At 47.7% G+C, this 14,334-nt stretch overlaps 1 protein-coding gene across 1 annotated transcript in view; it reads left to right on the top strand.

The window, feature by feature from the left end:
* Window positions 1–2,581: 2,581 nt before the first annotated feature.
* The window catches only part of BMS1 (BMS1 ribosome biogenesis factor), a 45,238-nt gene continuing 33,485 nt past the window's right edge, over window positions 2,582–14,334 (top strand). Inside the window, exons 1-8 of the mRNA XM_077350874.1 lie at window positions 2,582–2,730; window positions 5,185–5,418; window positions 6,707–6,897; window positions 7,448–7,527; window positions 8,689–8,877; window positions 10,550–10,692; window positions 12,061–12,182; window positions 14,022–14,218. Of these exons, the coding sequence (XP_077206989.1) occupies window positions 5,243–5,418; window positions 6,707–6,897; window positions 7,448–7,527; window positions 8,689–8,877; window positions 10,550–10,692; window positions 12,061–12,182; window positions 14,022–14,218 (1,098 nt within the window). The 5' untranslated portion in view covers window positions 2,582–2,730; window positions 5,185–5,242. The remainder of the gene's footprint in view (window positions 2,731–5,184; window positions 5,419–6,706; window positions 6,898–7,447; window positions 7,528–8,688; window positions 8,878–10,549; window positions 10,693–12,060; window positions 12,183–14,021; window positions 14,219–14,334) is intronic.

Genomic DNA, 14,334 nt, shown 5'->3' with positions numbered 1-14,334 from the left:
GAGAAAGAAGGACTCTCTGGAGAAGAGCCTAATGCTGGGAGCGACTGAGGGCAAAAGAAGAAGGGGACGACAGAGAATGAGGTGGCTGGATGGAGACACTGAAGCAGTAGGTGCAAACTTAAATGGACTCCGGCGAATGGTAGAGGACAGGAAGGCCTGGAGGATCATTGTCCATGGGGTCGCGATGGGTCGGACATAACTTCGCACCAACATAAATTATTTGTCAGAGAAATGGCGAGTGGTCAACATAACATTTTACAAAAAAGTCAAAAGATTCAGTGCTGTTAGCTCAATGTCTGTTCCTGGTAGATTGAAAAAAGTATTATTAAAGATAAAATTGTCAACCATGTAGAAGGGCAAGCCCTCCTGAGGAGAAACCAGCAAGATTTCAGTTAAGATAAGCCCTTTTCCATTAACTTTTTAAAAGTCTTTGGAAATATCAACAAATGTGTGGACAGGAATGACTCAGTTGTCATAGATGTGCACCCTGGTTTAGGGAGAATAGTTCTTTCTTAAACATGAGGTCCTGGAAGAAGGTCCTCTACTAATAAAATAACCAAGATGACTCTGGATCAAGACCAGTTCACTCACATCATAAACACCTTAAAGTTAAAAAGGCACCATTTTGAGGAAAGAAAAAAGTTGAACAGTTTAGTTCCAATGGAAGTTCAAGTGTATAAAAACAAGAATTGTAATTTCCTAAGCAAACTTACCGCTGGCTCTTACTGCATAGATGTTAACCATTTCAGTTCCAAAACATACAATATAAAGGTAAAGGTAAAGGTATCCCCTGTGCAAGCACCGAGTCATGTCTGACCCTTGGGGTGACGCCCTCTAGCGTTTTCATGGCAGACTCAATACGGGGTGGTTTGCCAGTGCCTTCCCCAGTCATGACCGTTTACCCCCCAGCAAGCTGGGTCCTCATTTTACCGACCTCGGAAGGATGGAAGGCTGAGTCAACCTTGAGCCAGCTGCTGGGATTGAACTCCCAGCCTTATGGGCAAAGCTTTCAGACGGCTGCCTTACCACTCTGCGCCACAAGAGGCTCTTTAAAAACATACAATATAATCTAGTTTAAATAAAATAAAGATAAAATAATCCACTAGAAATAATAGAACTAGAGGCTATCTTTATAGGAAACTTAGGCCACTGATCTTCTAATTTCCTGCAACCAATCAGAGTATCTTGGAAGCTGAGTAAACTTCCCATCTCCCAACTCTTGCAGCTGTATGCATAGATTCAAGTATTCATCTGAAACAGCAATTCAGTAACACTGAAAACCAACAGAGCTTAATTCTGGCTATAGGCTTTTGTGTGCATGCTTGTGCACTGAATAAAACTTCATTGGTTTTAAAGGTGCCTCTGGATTCAAATATTTTCCAGCTGTGAACAATGAATGAACAGGGCTGCTAGTTATCCCAGGAAACCACCTTGGGGTGTGTGTAAGGTCTATGCAGGGGAGAGTTGCTCTCTTCAAATGCTGACACCTACTGTTGACTGAGTGGAATTTAAAAAGCCATAGATATTATTTGGATTTCCGAAATCCTTTCCACAAAGTCCCTTACCAAGGATTCCTGAGCTGTGGCATGAGAAGCTAAGTCTTCTTATGGATTAGAAATTGGCTAAAAAAACAACAGGAAACAAAGTATAGGAATAAATGCTCAGTTCTCATAATGGAAGGACGTGAGCTGCGGGATCCCTCAGGTATCTGTGTGGACTGCTGATTTTCAACTTATTTTAAAACGATCAGAAGTGAGGGTTGAGTATGAGGTAGCCAAGTTTGTAGATGTCTCCAAATAATTTAGGGTGGTTAAATAAGATTCAGTTTAAGTCTCAGGTGATCCATAACTCTCTCCCCCTTTGTCACACACACTGATGGGACCTGCCCTGGCAGGGACAGATCCAGAAAGGGATCTTGGGAAGCTAGTGGTTTAGTTGTTGTAGTAATCCTGCTTGTGGGCTTTCAGCATGCAGCTGGTTGGCCTTTAGGTGAACAGAACACTTCCCTGGATGGGCCTTTGCTTTGATCCGGCATGCTAAGGTTGCCAATTCTGGGATGGGAACATCCTGGAGATTCAGAAGTAGAGCCGGGAGAGGGTGGGGGTTAGGAAGCAGGAGAATATCATCAGCAAGATGCAACCCCCCCCCCCCCCCCCAGCCGTAACAAAAGGCAGCATCTGTTGAATTTTTTTAACACTGTGTTTAGACTGAAATTCATTTGTGTTTTTATTGCAAAATACGACGATTTTAATGTTTCACGTGATGTATATTGGCCTGTACTGACTGCTGCTACCCGCCCTGATCCCCACTGGAAGGGCGGGCTACTAGAATAGAGATGGGCTGATGTACTGACGAGGCACAAAGCTGAGCTGAAGGTGGTGGCGAAGGGCGGGGCGGGAGGGTCGCAGGGGCCTCCCTTTTCGCACACATTCTTGAGTTGGTGCTCGCGCGCGACTAAGGCCGCTTCGTTGTCTAAGGAGGGCGGCCCCGCCCAGGCTCGGCTGAAAGGCGACTGCGAGGCCTCGCGACGCCGTTGCCGTGGCGACCAGAAACAAAGGAAGCCAATGGCCGCAGCCCCGGAGTCCAGCGGCCATTGCCTTCCTCCTTCCCCGGAACTCGCGGCGCCGGCCTCTGTTTCCGGGCGGGCAGGGAAAGGAAGAGCGCACTGCGGCGCGCACGCTGTCTGAGCCGCGGACCGGGAGTCTCTCCGCTGCGCACGGCGACGGGCCGGTGAGGGGAGGTTTCGCGGGGCTGCGGGCGGCCGGAGGGGAATCAGCCGAGGGGAAGAGACGGGGGGGCGGTGGCGGCTTATTCCCCTCCCTCTCCGGTTTTTTGTGGGTTGCTTTGCTTAGATCGGGTGGCCAAACCGTGTTGTCCGTGGACTACAATGACCATGAGCCCCTGCCGGGAGTATACTGGAAGGGGCTCGTGGTCATTGTAGTCCACGGACAGCTGGAAGGCCATGGTTGGCCACCCAGGGGATGAAGTCCCAGTAGGGATGCCAGCCCCCAGGTGGGACCTAGGAACCCCCCAGAATTACACCTTATCTCCAGGCTACCGTGTTCAGTTCCACTGGGGAAAATGGGATGATTTGGAGGCACGGTATCCCGCTGAAGTCCTTATCCTCCTCAGGCTTCTCTCCCCAAATATCTAGGATTTTCCCAGCCTGGATCTGGCTGCCCTACGTCCCCATCCCTGCCAGTGACCTGATAACCCCAACGAAGGGTTGCCAAAAGAACACTTTTTGATGTGGATTAAAAAAGAATCACATCCCTTTCTCAGATGTGTGACATAAAATGACTGCCTAGTGAGAAAACCACTCAGTGTATCTGAAGGAATGGGCTGTAGTCTGCAAGAACATATGTGAGTGTGTCGTTTTCTTAGCCTGTAGAGGTGTATGTAATTTTCTTTGGCTTGGTGTAGTGATTAAGAACGGCAGCTTCTGATCTGGCAAGCCAGGTATGGTTCACCGTTCCTCCATATGTAGCCAACTTGGATGACTTTGGACTAGTCACACTTGTGTTAGAAGCAGAGCAGTTTGTTAGAGCTCTCTCAACTCCACCTGCCTCACAGGGTGTGTTTTGTGGGGAGAGGGTGGCTAGGACATTGTAAGCCACTTCAAGACTCCTTCTGATAGAGAAAAGCAACGTATAAAAACAAATTCTTTTTCTTGTTTGCTGATTTTATGAACTTAGGCAGATTGTGAGTGGGTGGCAGAAAGGGATGTGCCAGTTTTTGTCTTTTGTGGCCTTTTTCCATGGCAGAGCTTAGAACCATAGTTTCCAAGACCCTAGCTTGACACTCTTATCACTATACCAGGCTGGCTCTCTGTAGTTATTTTCTTTACTAAAAAGTGCCATATGTTAGCCATATGGGGTAGGGGTTAGGTGGACCAGGATCTGGGAGACCCCGTTTCAAAACCTCGCTCTGCCATAGAAGCTTGTTTGGTGATCTTGGGCAAGTTGCACATCCTTTGCTTGACCTCACAGGGTTGTTGTTGGAGAAGAGGAGAATGTTGTCACTTTGTGTTCCCATAGGAGGGGAAATAGATTAGAAATCTAAATAAATACAGTAAATAAAAATAAAGTAATAGTAGTAGAAGAGTTGGGTTTTATACCCTAATTTTCTCTACCAGAAGGAGTATCAAAGCAGCTTACAATTGCCTTCCCTTCCTCTCCCCACAACAGATGACCTGGGAGGTAAGTGGAGCTAAGAGAGCCCTGATATTACTGCTCTGTGAGAACCACACAACCAGGGCTATGATAAGCCAAGGTCACTCATGTGGAGGAGCGGGGAATCAAACCTAGCTTGCCAGATTAGAAGTGGCCACTCTTAACCACTACACCATTCTGGGTCTCTTAAATAAGTAAAAAGGTAAAGGTATCCCCTGTGCAAGCACCGAGTCATGTCTGACCCTTGGGGTGACGCCCTCTAGCGTTTTCATGGCAGACTCAATATGGGGTGATTTGCCAGTGCCTTCCCCAGTCATTACCATTTACCCCCCAGCAGCAAGCTGGGTACTCATTTTACCGACCTCGGAAGGATGGAAGGCTGAGTCAACCTTGAGCCGGCTGCTGGGATTGAACTCCCAGCCTCATGGGCAAAGTTTTCAGACGGCTGCCTTACCACTCTGCGCCACAAGAGGCTCATGAAATAAGTAAAGCACATAAATAAATTTTGGCAACCATATAAATACATCAAAACATTTAAAAATTATTCCCCTTAAACGTAATTACCATATTTGCCGGTGTATAAGACGACCCCCTAACATTTCCACTCAAAATACAGTACTATGGGCCACTGTGGGCAGCTATGTCTATCCCAACTGAAGTGCACCTGGCGTATAGGACGACCCCCCCCCCCACTTGGAGGCATGTTTTTGAGGGGAGAAAAGTAGTCTTATACACCAGCAAATACTCTATTCAGTTCAAACAGAATTACTTTGGCTTTTCTGATATTTGCCCTGATTTTGCTTCTAAAATAAAAAAGAAATTGTAGAAATGAGCTCCAGGGTTCTCATTCACCTGCTTACACAGTATTAGCTGAACACCAGAACGAAAGATAGTGTTTTACAGGAAGAGAGACTAATGTCCTGCCTCTGGTATTAGAGAAGCGGTGTCATCATTTGGCATCTCTTCTGTGCAAGATATGCCATATGGAGTCCAAGGTTTCTTCTTCCCCCAGTGATACTGGCAGAACCACATCGCTTACCCTCAGCGGTCGCTGACCCCCAACCAAAAAGATGGATGAAAAAGAAAAGAAACGGCATCGCATGAAACACAGCGGGCCCAAAGCGGATAAGAAAAAGAATCGCCATTTGAAAGACCTTGGCCTCGAAGATGAGCAGGATGCCCGGAAGAGAAACCCAAAGGCCTTTGCAGTCCAGTCTGCAGTGCGGATGGCCAGGACATTCCACAGGTATAGTACAGCTAGATGTTAAACCACCGGTAATGATGCCCTGCCAGTATACACTTTTATTTCCTTTGGGTCACAACGTTTTTAGATTTGGTTTGTTGCATTTGTATAGCGGCGTTGTTTTTATTTAGCTGTATCCATCGGAATATTTACTTCCGTGCTTGTGTGCAGAAACCACAGTCATTATAGCTTTATCTTCCTTTACTTTACATAGAATAGCGCTGCAGCCTCCATACTGCACAATGGACTCTGTTCACGCATTCAGCTGCTAGCTGTCCAGTGCAGCAAGGTGTATTGATGTGTGTGTGAAACTGACCTTCAGTTGGAAAGGGCAATTGGCCGCCTTTCTCTTTATTTGTATTCATTTACTAATATTGAAAACCCATTTTCAAAAATGGCCTGTAGAAAGGTGGAGGGAGGGCAGAAGGCTTCCTGCAGAGCAGGGCAGGCCAGCAAGGGTTGGAGCCAGCATGTTGGAGCCGGCCTTGATGGCCTTCCCTAGTCTCCTGGCAGTCAGGGAATGGAGTGAACAAGTGCATTGAACAAGTGGAGTTCTTCTTTTCACATGTGAGGGGGAGACATGGCCAGCCTTCTTCACAATGAGATTCAACAACTGCAAAACATCAGCTGTCGTCGATGGTGATACCTTTTGAATTACAATTGCAATCAAGTTTTATCTGTTTCCCAATTTTAAGGCTGCCTTCTGTGCCATAAAATGGCACCTAAAAGGAAGTCCAGCCACCAGAAAAGCAGAGCAAAAGGAAAGAACGAGGCATGTTCATGTTTAATGAATAAACCCTTACGGTTTGTCTAGTCGCAAACTTTTGCCCGGCTGTGGGGGCCTCGGGGTTGCCAGCCTCCAGGTCTTGAGTGCCCCTGGAATCGCAGTTGATCAGCTCCCCTGGAGAAAATGGCTGCTTTGAAGGGTGGACTCTATGGCTTTGTACCCCACTGAGGTCTCTGCCCTCCTCAGGCACCACTTCTTAAATCTCCAGGTATTTCTGAACCCAGAGTCAGCATCCCTAATATGCTTGGAAGTAGGGTTGGGCGCCTGAGGTGCGAACGGCCGCTTCGGACACCAAAGTGCCCAGCCCTACTTGGAACTGCCTGGTTGCCTGATGATGCCCCAGCAACTGTCTCATTGCAGAATCTTCTGTTTCTTGTGTTGTTGTGCCTATAGCCCAATCCAAACACATCATCGAACTTTGCATCGCCGTATAGTTATAATTGTGTAACTAGTTTTATAACAAGTTCATAGTTTTCTTTGTTCTTAACAAAACAACAACAACAGAACTCAGGATCTGAAGACGAAAAAGCATCACATTCCTGTGGTGGATCGCACCCCCTTAGAGCCCCCGCCAGTGGTGGTCATCGTGGTCGGCCCCCCGAAAGTAGGGAAGAGTACCCTGATCAGATGTCTCATTAGGAATTTCACCAGGCAGAAGTTGGTGGACATCCGGGGGCCTGTCACAATCGTGTCTGGTAAGAACTGATGTGAACCCATGCTGGAGTGTGTTTGCATTGATAACGAACCTTCAGTTCAGAGATCACGCCAAACTGTAAATTGGGTGGGCTGCCATTGGAGCCCAAACCTTTGAGAGCCCAAGCTCTGTTCATCAGGTAGCCCTATGGTGACCAGGCAGCTACCTCCTTGGCTATTCTCCCCCCTCCCTCCCCCAATGTGTCAGTGACCAAGGTCTGGGAGCTTTTCCATCGTGCCTCCGTTTCTGTTGAAGGGGCTCTCCGAAGAGGTTAGAGGGAGATCTTCAGGCGGCTCCGAAAGGCCTGCCTGTTTCCCAAGGCTTTTCAGGGGTCCAAAATGGTAGGCATCTTTTAAGGGGTGTGGTGGGGGGGTGAGGGACTCGGGTCTTGCTATTATAACTTTGGCTTTAGTTGGGGACTACTGTAAGCTGCCTTGAACCATAAAGAAAGACGGGATATAATAAATTCTGTCCCACAACTGAAAATGTTTTGAAACTTTGCAAGGCAGTACTGAAGTTTGCTGTGTTTTACTCTTCCTTTTTCTTTACAGGTAAAAAGCGTAGATTAACCATAATTGAGTGTGGATGTGATATCAATACAATGATTGACCTGGCAAAAGTTGCTGATTTGGTGAGTGATTGGGTACAAAGAGGCACATTTTCTTGGGGGCGGGGATGCACTTAATAACCAAAGGGTACCATTAACCCTTGTTTTGATCTGTTAGAATTGGGTTCTGAAGCCATAGTTTTAGGGTCTATTTCCATTCATACTTGGGCGTTAAGTCCTGAATAAACTGCCATAGAATTGCCTTGCTTATCTCTTGGTAAAGCCTTAGCCCAATATTTGTTTTGAATTTTTCAGGTATAACTTGCAGTGCTCATGTTGGGGAGGGCCATAACCTTTTCAGGGTAGTGGTCTTAAAACTTTAGAATCCCTAAATCCTTTGGAGCAGTCTGAAGGGCCCCTTACTCCCATGGTGTCCTGCCTATTCCTTAAGATCTTAATCCAAAGGCTTCGTTCCAGAGGCCTGTCACAACTATGGCAGCCATTGTCTATGAGCAGAGCCTTTTTAGTGGTGGTGTCTTGGCTGCTCTTGGCAGGGCATTCTTAGTGGTGGTGCCATGGTTGTGCTGGGCAGAGCCTTCTAAGTGATGGTGCCTTGGATGTGCTGGACAGGGCCTTTTGAGTGGTGGTGTCCATTAGCAGAGTAACTAATGCAGTGAGGTTGCACTCCCTGTGAATGTACTTGATAGTGCAGAGGAGAGACAGCGATAGGAGTTGACTACATGCCTGACAGGGAGACACAGACAGAGAAAGAAAGAGACAGAGAAAGAGAGAGACAGAGACGGAGAAACCGTGGCTTCCAAGGGTCTTCTTATTCTTTGTACACCAGGCATTATCAGTTCCTACAGTGCTATGGGTGCCCTCTGTAGGGCCTTCATAGTGGCGGTGCCTTGGTTGCTCTGGGCAGGGCCTTCATAGTAGTGGTGCCTCAGCTGTGCAACTGTCTTCTCCAGATGCCACCCCCCATAGCCAGTCCAGGAAGACACAACTGACACCTCTGGCCCAAAGGCCAAAGGGGGGTAACCACACATTCCCACACATCTAACAGCTTTACAACTAGAATCCTTGGTGCAAACTACATTGACCTAAACCAGCTACATTCCCATCTTACACAATCAATTACCCAGAATGAAAGGCAGACGGAGACATATGGCAAAAACCTGGACACAGGACATTCCACTGAAATTCAGCTAAGTGTCTACTTCATGTCTACTTCTTCACCCTCAGGTGTTGATGCTCATCGATGCCAGTTTTGGATTTGAAATGGAAACGTTTGAGTTCCTGAACATTTGCCAGGTACACGGCTTTCCAAAAATCATGGGCGTTCTTACGCACTTGGATACCTTGAAAAATAACAAGCAGCTCAAGAAGACGAAGAAAAGACTGAAACACAGATTCTGGACTGAAGTGTATCAGGTATCTTGTCACCTGGGATAAGCAACGGGTTCTGCAAAGTGTCATCTAGAAAGGCAGGAAGCTGGCTTCGCTTGTGGTTGTGGATAGGCTTTGGGTTCTCAGGCTTATTCCTGGCTACTGCTCAGCTGGCTGAAGGAGGCATCAGCATTGTCTCAACATGCTAATGTCACTCCTCATGAGCCAGGAAATGATGTCAGCACATTGCAGGCAGCTGCTGGGGATACTCTAGTTCAGGGGTGACCTGCTGGGCTCATGAGAATTGTAGTCCATGACCATCTGGAGAGCCACAGTTTGGTCACCCCTGCTCTAGCATTTAGGTAAAATGCTATGGATAGACCAGGGCTTCCCAACCAAGTTCCATATGTTACCATAAAGGTCCCTCAGTGGTACTGTGGAATGGGGTTTTTCAAAATGGCAGCTGGGAAGAGCCCTCTCATGCTTTGAAAGAAAAAGGTTTTATAATTTTAAAAAATACCGTTCCTTGGACAGGTTGACCTGCCCCCTCCCAGAGTGGCCACTAATGGGCCCAGAGGGGGTGGGAAGGGAAGGGCCCCCAGCCACTTAAAATTTGCTGCCTGGGGTGCACCTATCTTCTGAGGGGGCGTGGCAGGGAGGCATGGCTAGCTGACATCACTTCCTGCTATTTCAATGCCTGAAAAATATTTCAGCAGTAACTCCATGGTCAAAATATGGGAAAAGTCTTAGGCCACAGAGTGTGGTGCCCATGGGTGCCAAGATGCCCTTGAGATTATTTCCTGGTTACTGCCAAGGTTTTTTGGAAGGTGGGAGGGGTCTAGAAGGACCTTTGTTCAGCAAGGATTCTGATTGGCTTTAAAGAGCTGTTTTTTCTTTTGGAACGTTGCTACAGCAACAACTGCCACAGTACAATACATGAAGCTTCCGTGCGTGGCTGAAGGTAAACAGTGGGAAGCATTTTGTTGCTGGCTTCAGCTGTGAACTGAGACCACCAAGTTTGAAACCCAGCCTTGCCATGGAAGCAAGTATGTCTTGATTTTACTCAATATCTATGTGCACAAATGTTGCACTGCCTTCTAATATATTGAGTAAAATCAAGACATACTTGCTTCCATGGCAAGGCTGGGTTTCAAACTTGGTGGTCTCAGTTCACAGCCTGACACTCAAGCCTCTGACCCAGGGGTCCCCTAACGTTTTTAAACATTTTAGCTGCACTTCTGGTATTCTGAGATAGCAGGGTTCAGAAACAAAATGGGTCCTGGCAGGAGGTGGAGCCAGCCACCTCCTGTGGTGGCAGCTTTTGCCAGAACAATGTTTTCAGAAATCTGAACACCCAATCAGATCTCCAGGGGTTGATCAGAAGCCTTACGGGGTAAGGTGTTGCCTGGGCCTCCACACTTTCTGGAAACCCTGGGCAGGCACCAGGAAAGGGGTCACCGTGGTACCCATAGGCGCCACTTTGGGGAGCCCTGCTGTCACCACTATGCCTGGGGATGACAAGCAATGGCTGTTCAGATTTCAATGGACTGTAATTCCCATGAGCCCTTGCCAGCAAGCTGCCCAGGGGTGCTTGGAAATTGTAGTCCGTGGACATCTGGGAAGCCACCATTTGGGTGCTTGTTGAATGCCTTGCTTCCGTTGTCATATGATACCTTTGTTTTTTGAATTATTTGATTTGGGGATTTTTTTTTTTTAGGGTGCCAAACTGTTCTATCTCTCCGGTATGGTCCATGGAGAATATCAAAAGCAGGAGATCCACAACTTGGGGCGCTTCATCTCAGTGATGAAATTCCGCCCCCTGACGTGGCAGACGTCTCATCCCTACGTTCTGGCTGACAGGTGATTTCTCTTTGTTTTCCCTCCATGCTTGTCAATACTTGATTGATACTTTTAAAAATAACCTTTTAGTACAGACTGGACTTTGATACTGGCTGAGGCAGGATCAGCTCTGCTTTAGCTTCCAAGATCCGATGGGATCGTGCTGTCCAAGTCTGGGCATTGCCAGTGGGTAAATTTTAATCATCGTTTTTAATTGTTCAAAAGTTTTGATGTTTTTTAATGCTTTGAGGATCCTGCCTGATGGGAAAGGCAAGATAAAAATGCTTTATAAAACAACACTAGTAGCTGTAGTAGAAATCAGCAGGCTGACTTATGATCTGGGGTCTTCTCCGTGGCCCAGTAAGCAACTTAGGTGAGCCTAGTGAACATGCACAGTTGAATGGGTGCTGCCAAGAGAGAGGAATCCAAGCTGCATGGGATGGCCCCTCTCAGGGTCTAGAGGCATGGATGCATCCAAAGTGATGATGGGGATTCTCAAACTTGGGCAGATTAGAATAATAGAGTTGGAAGGTACCTCCTGGGTCATCTAGTCCAACCCTCTGCATTATGCAGGACACTCACAGCCCTATCACTCATCCCCTGTAACCTGCCACCCCCTTGAACCTTCACAGAATCGGCCTCTCTGTCAGATGGCTACGCAGCCTCTGTTTAAAAATCTCCAAAGATGGAGACCTCCCCCCGCCCCGAGGAAGCCTGTTCCACTGCGAAACCGTCTAAATGTCAGCAACTTCTTCCAGCTGTTTAGATGGAATTTCTTTTGAATTAATTTCATCCCATTCGTTCTGGTCTGTCCCTCTGGGGCAAGAGAGAACAATTCTGCTCTATCCTCCATATGGCACCCTTTTAAATACGAAGATGTTTATCAGATCCCCTCTCAGTCGTCTCCTCTCTAGGCTAAACAGACCGAGCTCCCCCAACCTTTCTTCATATGTGTTGGTCTGCAAACCCCTCACCATCTTTGTTGCCCTCCTCTGGACACACTCTAGTTTGTCTACATCCCTCTTCAACTGTGGTGTGATTGTGAGCGGGAGGGCAGGAAGGGATGTGCCAGTGTTTGCCTTTTCTGGCCCTTCCTTGCATACCCAGGCTGATTGCCACTGTGGGATGGTTGGTGGATTTCCTCCAGGCCAGGGTGGATTCTGGAGATTTTTGGTGGTGATGGGGACACTTGGCCATGAAATTGGGTAGGCAAGTAGTTGTGAGTTCCTGCATTATGCAGGAGGTTGGACTTGATGACTCAGAGGTCCCTTCCAACTATGATTCTAGGTTAATGCCTTGAATATCGAGTCAAAGTAGTATACCTGGTATTTCCCATATTGTCCTTCCCAAACGTTTGGAGTCTCTGAAGCCTCTTCCTGTATTCTGTAGGATGGAAGATCTGACGAACCCTGAAGAGGTCCGAGTTAATCCCAAGTGTGATAGGAAGGTTTCGCTTTATGGCTATTTAAGAGGAGCACATCTGAAAAACAAAAGCCAGATACACATACCAGGTGGGCTATACTCCTTCCCTTCTGTGTGCGTTGTTGTCAAAGGGACTTCAAGCCTGAATATTGCTTTATGCCTGGGAATCCAGTGGAGTGCGTGGCTTTAAAAAAAGGAATCCGGTCAATCAGGGATTGGGGAGGTGTGGTTAACTGAATCCAGGTGTCTGCTGCCTTCTTGCTGCCAGCTTGGTTTTTCAGAATGTCTCTGGATAAAAACACGGAGCTGTGTGCGCAGGATTCAATTTCACACCTGGAGATGCCAAAACCTGCTTCTCTAGTGGGATTGGGAAAATACTGGGGCAGAGAGTTATGAATGCTTAAATATACGGGGGGGGGGGGAGGCTTTGTGCCGAGACATGTTTGTCATTCTGTTTCACTTGATTTGGCATTGTGGGTTATCTTACTGTATGTGCACATTTAATTTCTGGTTTTGATAAATTGCTGGTGTGTTGTGCACATCATGGTTCTATTATATCAGGGGTAGTCAAACTGCGGCCCTCCAGATGTCCATTGTAGTCCATGAACATCTGGAGGGCCGCAGTTTGACTTACCCCTGTATATATTGTCTCATATCGCTTTTTTTCTTTTGTGGGAGAACCAGCCTGATGTAGTGGTTAAGAATGGCAGCCTCTAATCTGGAGAAACTGGGTTTGATTTTCCATTCCTCAGCATGCCGCTCGCTGGGTGAACTTGGGCCATTCACAGGTCTGTTAGTGCTGTTTGTGCAGAGAAGTTTTGTGCGAGCTCTCTCAGCCCCACCTATATCACAAGGTGTCTGTTATTGGAAGAGGAAGGGAAAGGCGATTGTAAGCTGCTTTGAGGCACCGCCGAGCAATGAAGAGCAGAGGGTGAAAACTCTTCTTCTTCTCAGCCTTTTTAGTTTTCCTTTTCTTTGGTTGCATATTTCCCCCTTATTTGTGGGAACACAACCGTGTAAGGTAAGTGAGTATTGCTCTGTCACTGATGGAGCTTGTGTGGGGTGGAGTGTTGCGCTGGATGGATTTTAGGAGATTTTAGGGCCTAGAGGGGGTGGGAAGCGAAGGGACTCCAGGTGGGCATGGACACAACTGTGCTTCCGAACCATATTCTGCAGGATCACGCTACTTCTGGGGTTTCTTAAAGCCTGGAGAACATTTCAGGGATGTCTTGACGGTAAAAAAGTTGAGAAAAAGTAGGCACTATTGAAGTCGTCAGCCTGAAACCCTGGAGAGCCACTGCCCGTCTCAGTTGACAGCCCTGCCTGTGACATCACAATGTCCTCTTATGCATCCTGATAAGGTGGCCCATCAGAATTCAGAACTTCATGAAGCCAGTGGAGTAGGCTTGGCAGTTGGGCTTGGCCTGATCTGCTGCTGGCTGGGCACTGGTGCAGAGGAGGCTGGGCCACATCCTCCAGAGGCTGCTTGACCCCTGGCCTGCCATCCCCCTAAGAAGGAGTTTTAAAAAGCCTTCGCTGGGCGGCTGGCTTGACTGCCGTCTTCTCCAGCAGAGCCCTATGAGCTCAGGGAAGCCTTTCCCAGAAGCTGGCCGCTTAAACTTTACCTGGAGCTGCTTTGATAAGAATGAGTTTTAAAGGGTGCTCCTGTTGTTGGGGTAACACTAGGTCACCACTCACTTAGGATGTTGGTCTCCTGGACTCTTGCTCTTCTCTCCTTCATTTTATCCTCCCAACAACCCTGTGAGGTAGGGTAGTGTGTGACTGGCTTCCATGGCGCAGCGGGCCTTTGAACCCGGGTCTCCAAGATCCTAGTATGACTTCATAACTGCTGCAGCTGCACCAGCCTGACAGTTCTTCACGGTCCCTTGTCCAGCTTCTCTGGTGACTTTTTGTCTTCCTTCCTTCAGGTGTTGGGGACTTCACGGTGAGCGACGTCGCTTTCCTGCCAGACCCCTGTGCACTCCCTGATCACCAAAAGAAGCGCTCCTTGAACGAGAAGGAGAAGCTGATCTACGCCCCACTGTCAGGGGTCGGGGGCTTAGTGTACGACAAAGATGCCGTGTACATTGACTTGGGCGGAAGTCACGCCCGACGAGAGCGAGAGGTAAGCATGAAGGCTGGATTCTTTCCTCTGGCCATGCAGCAGCCGCTTCTTGCCAGTTTCTTGTCCAATCTTGAGAGTAGAGAATACAAAGAGGAGGATACAGAGTGCACATGCAG

This window comes from Paroedura picta, chromosome 8 (assembly GCF_049243985.1).
Source record: "Paroedura picta isolate Pp20150507F chromosome 8, Ppicta_v3.0, whole genome shotgun sequence".
Lineage (NCBI taxonomy): Eukaryota > Metazoa > Chordata > Lepidosauria > Squamata > Gekkonidae > Paroedura > Paroedura picta.
Note: the sequence above shows the minus strand (reverse complement) of the source record. Positions and strands in the feature narration are given on the sequence as shown.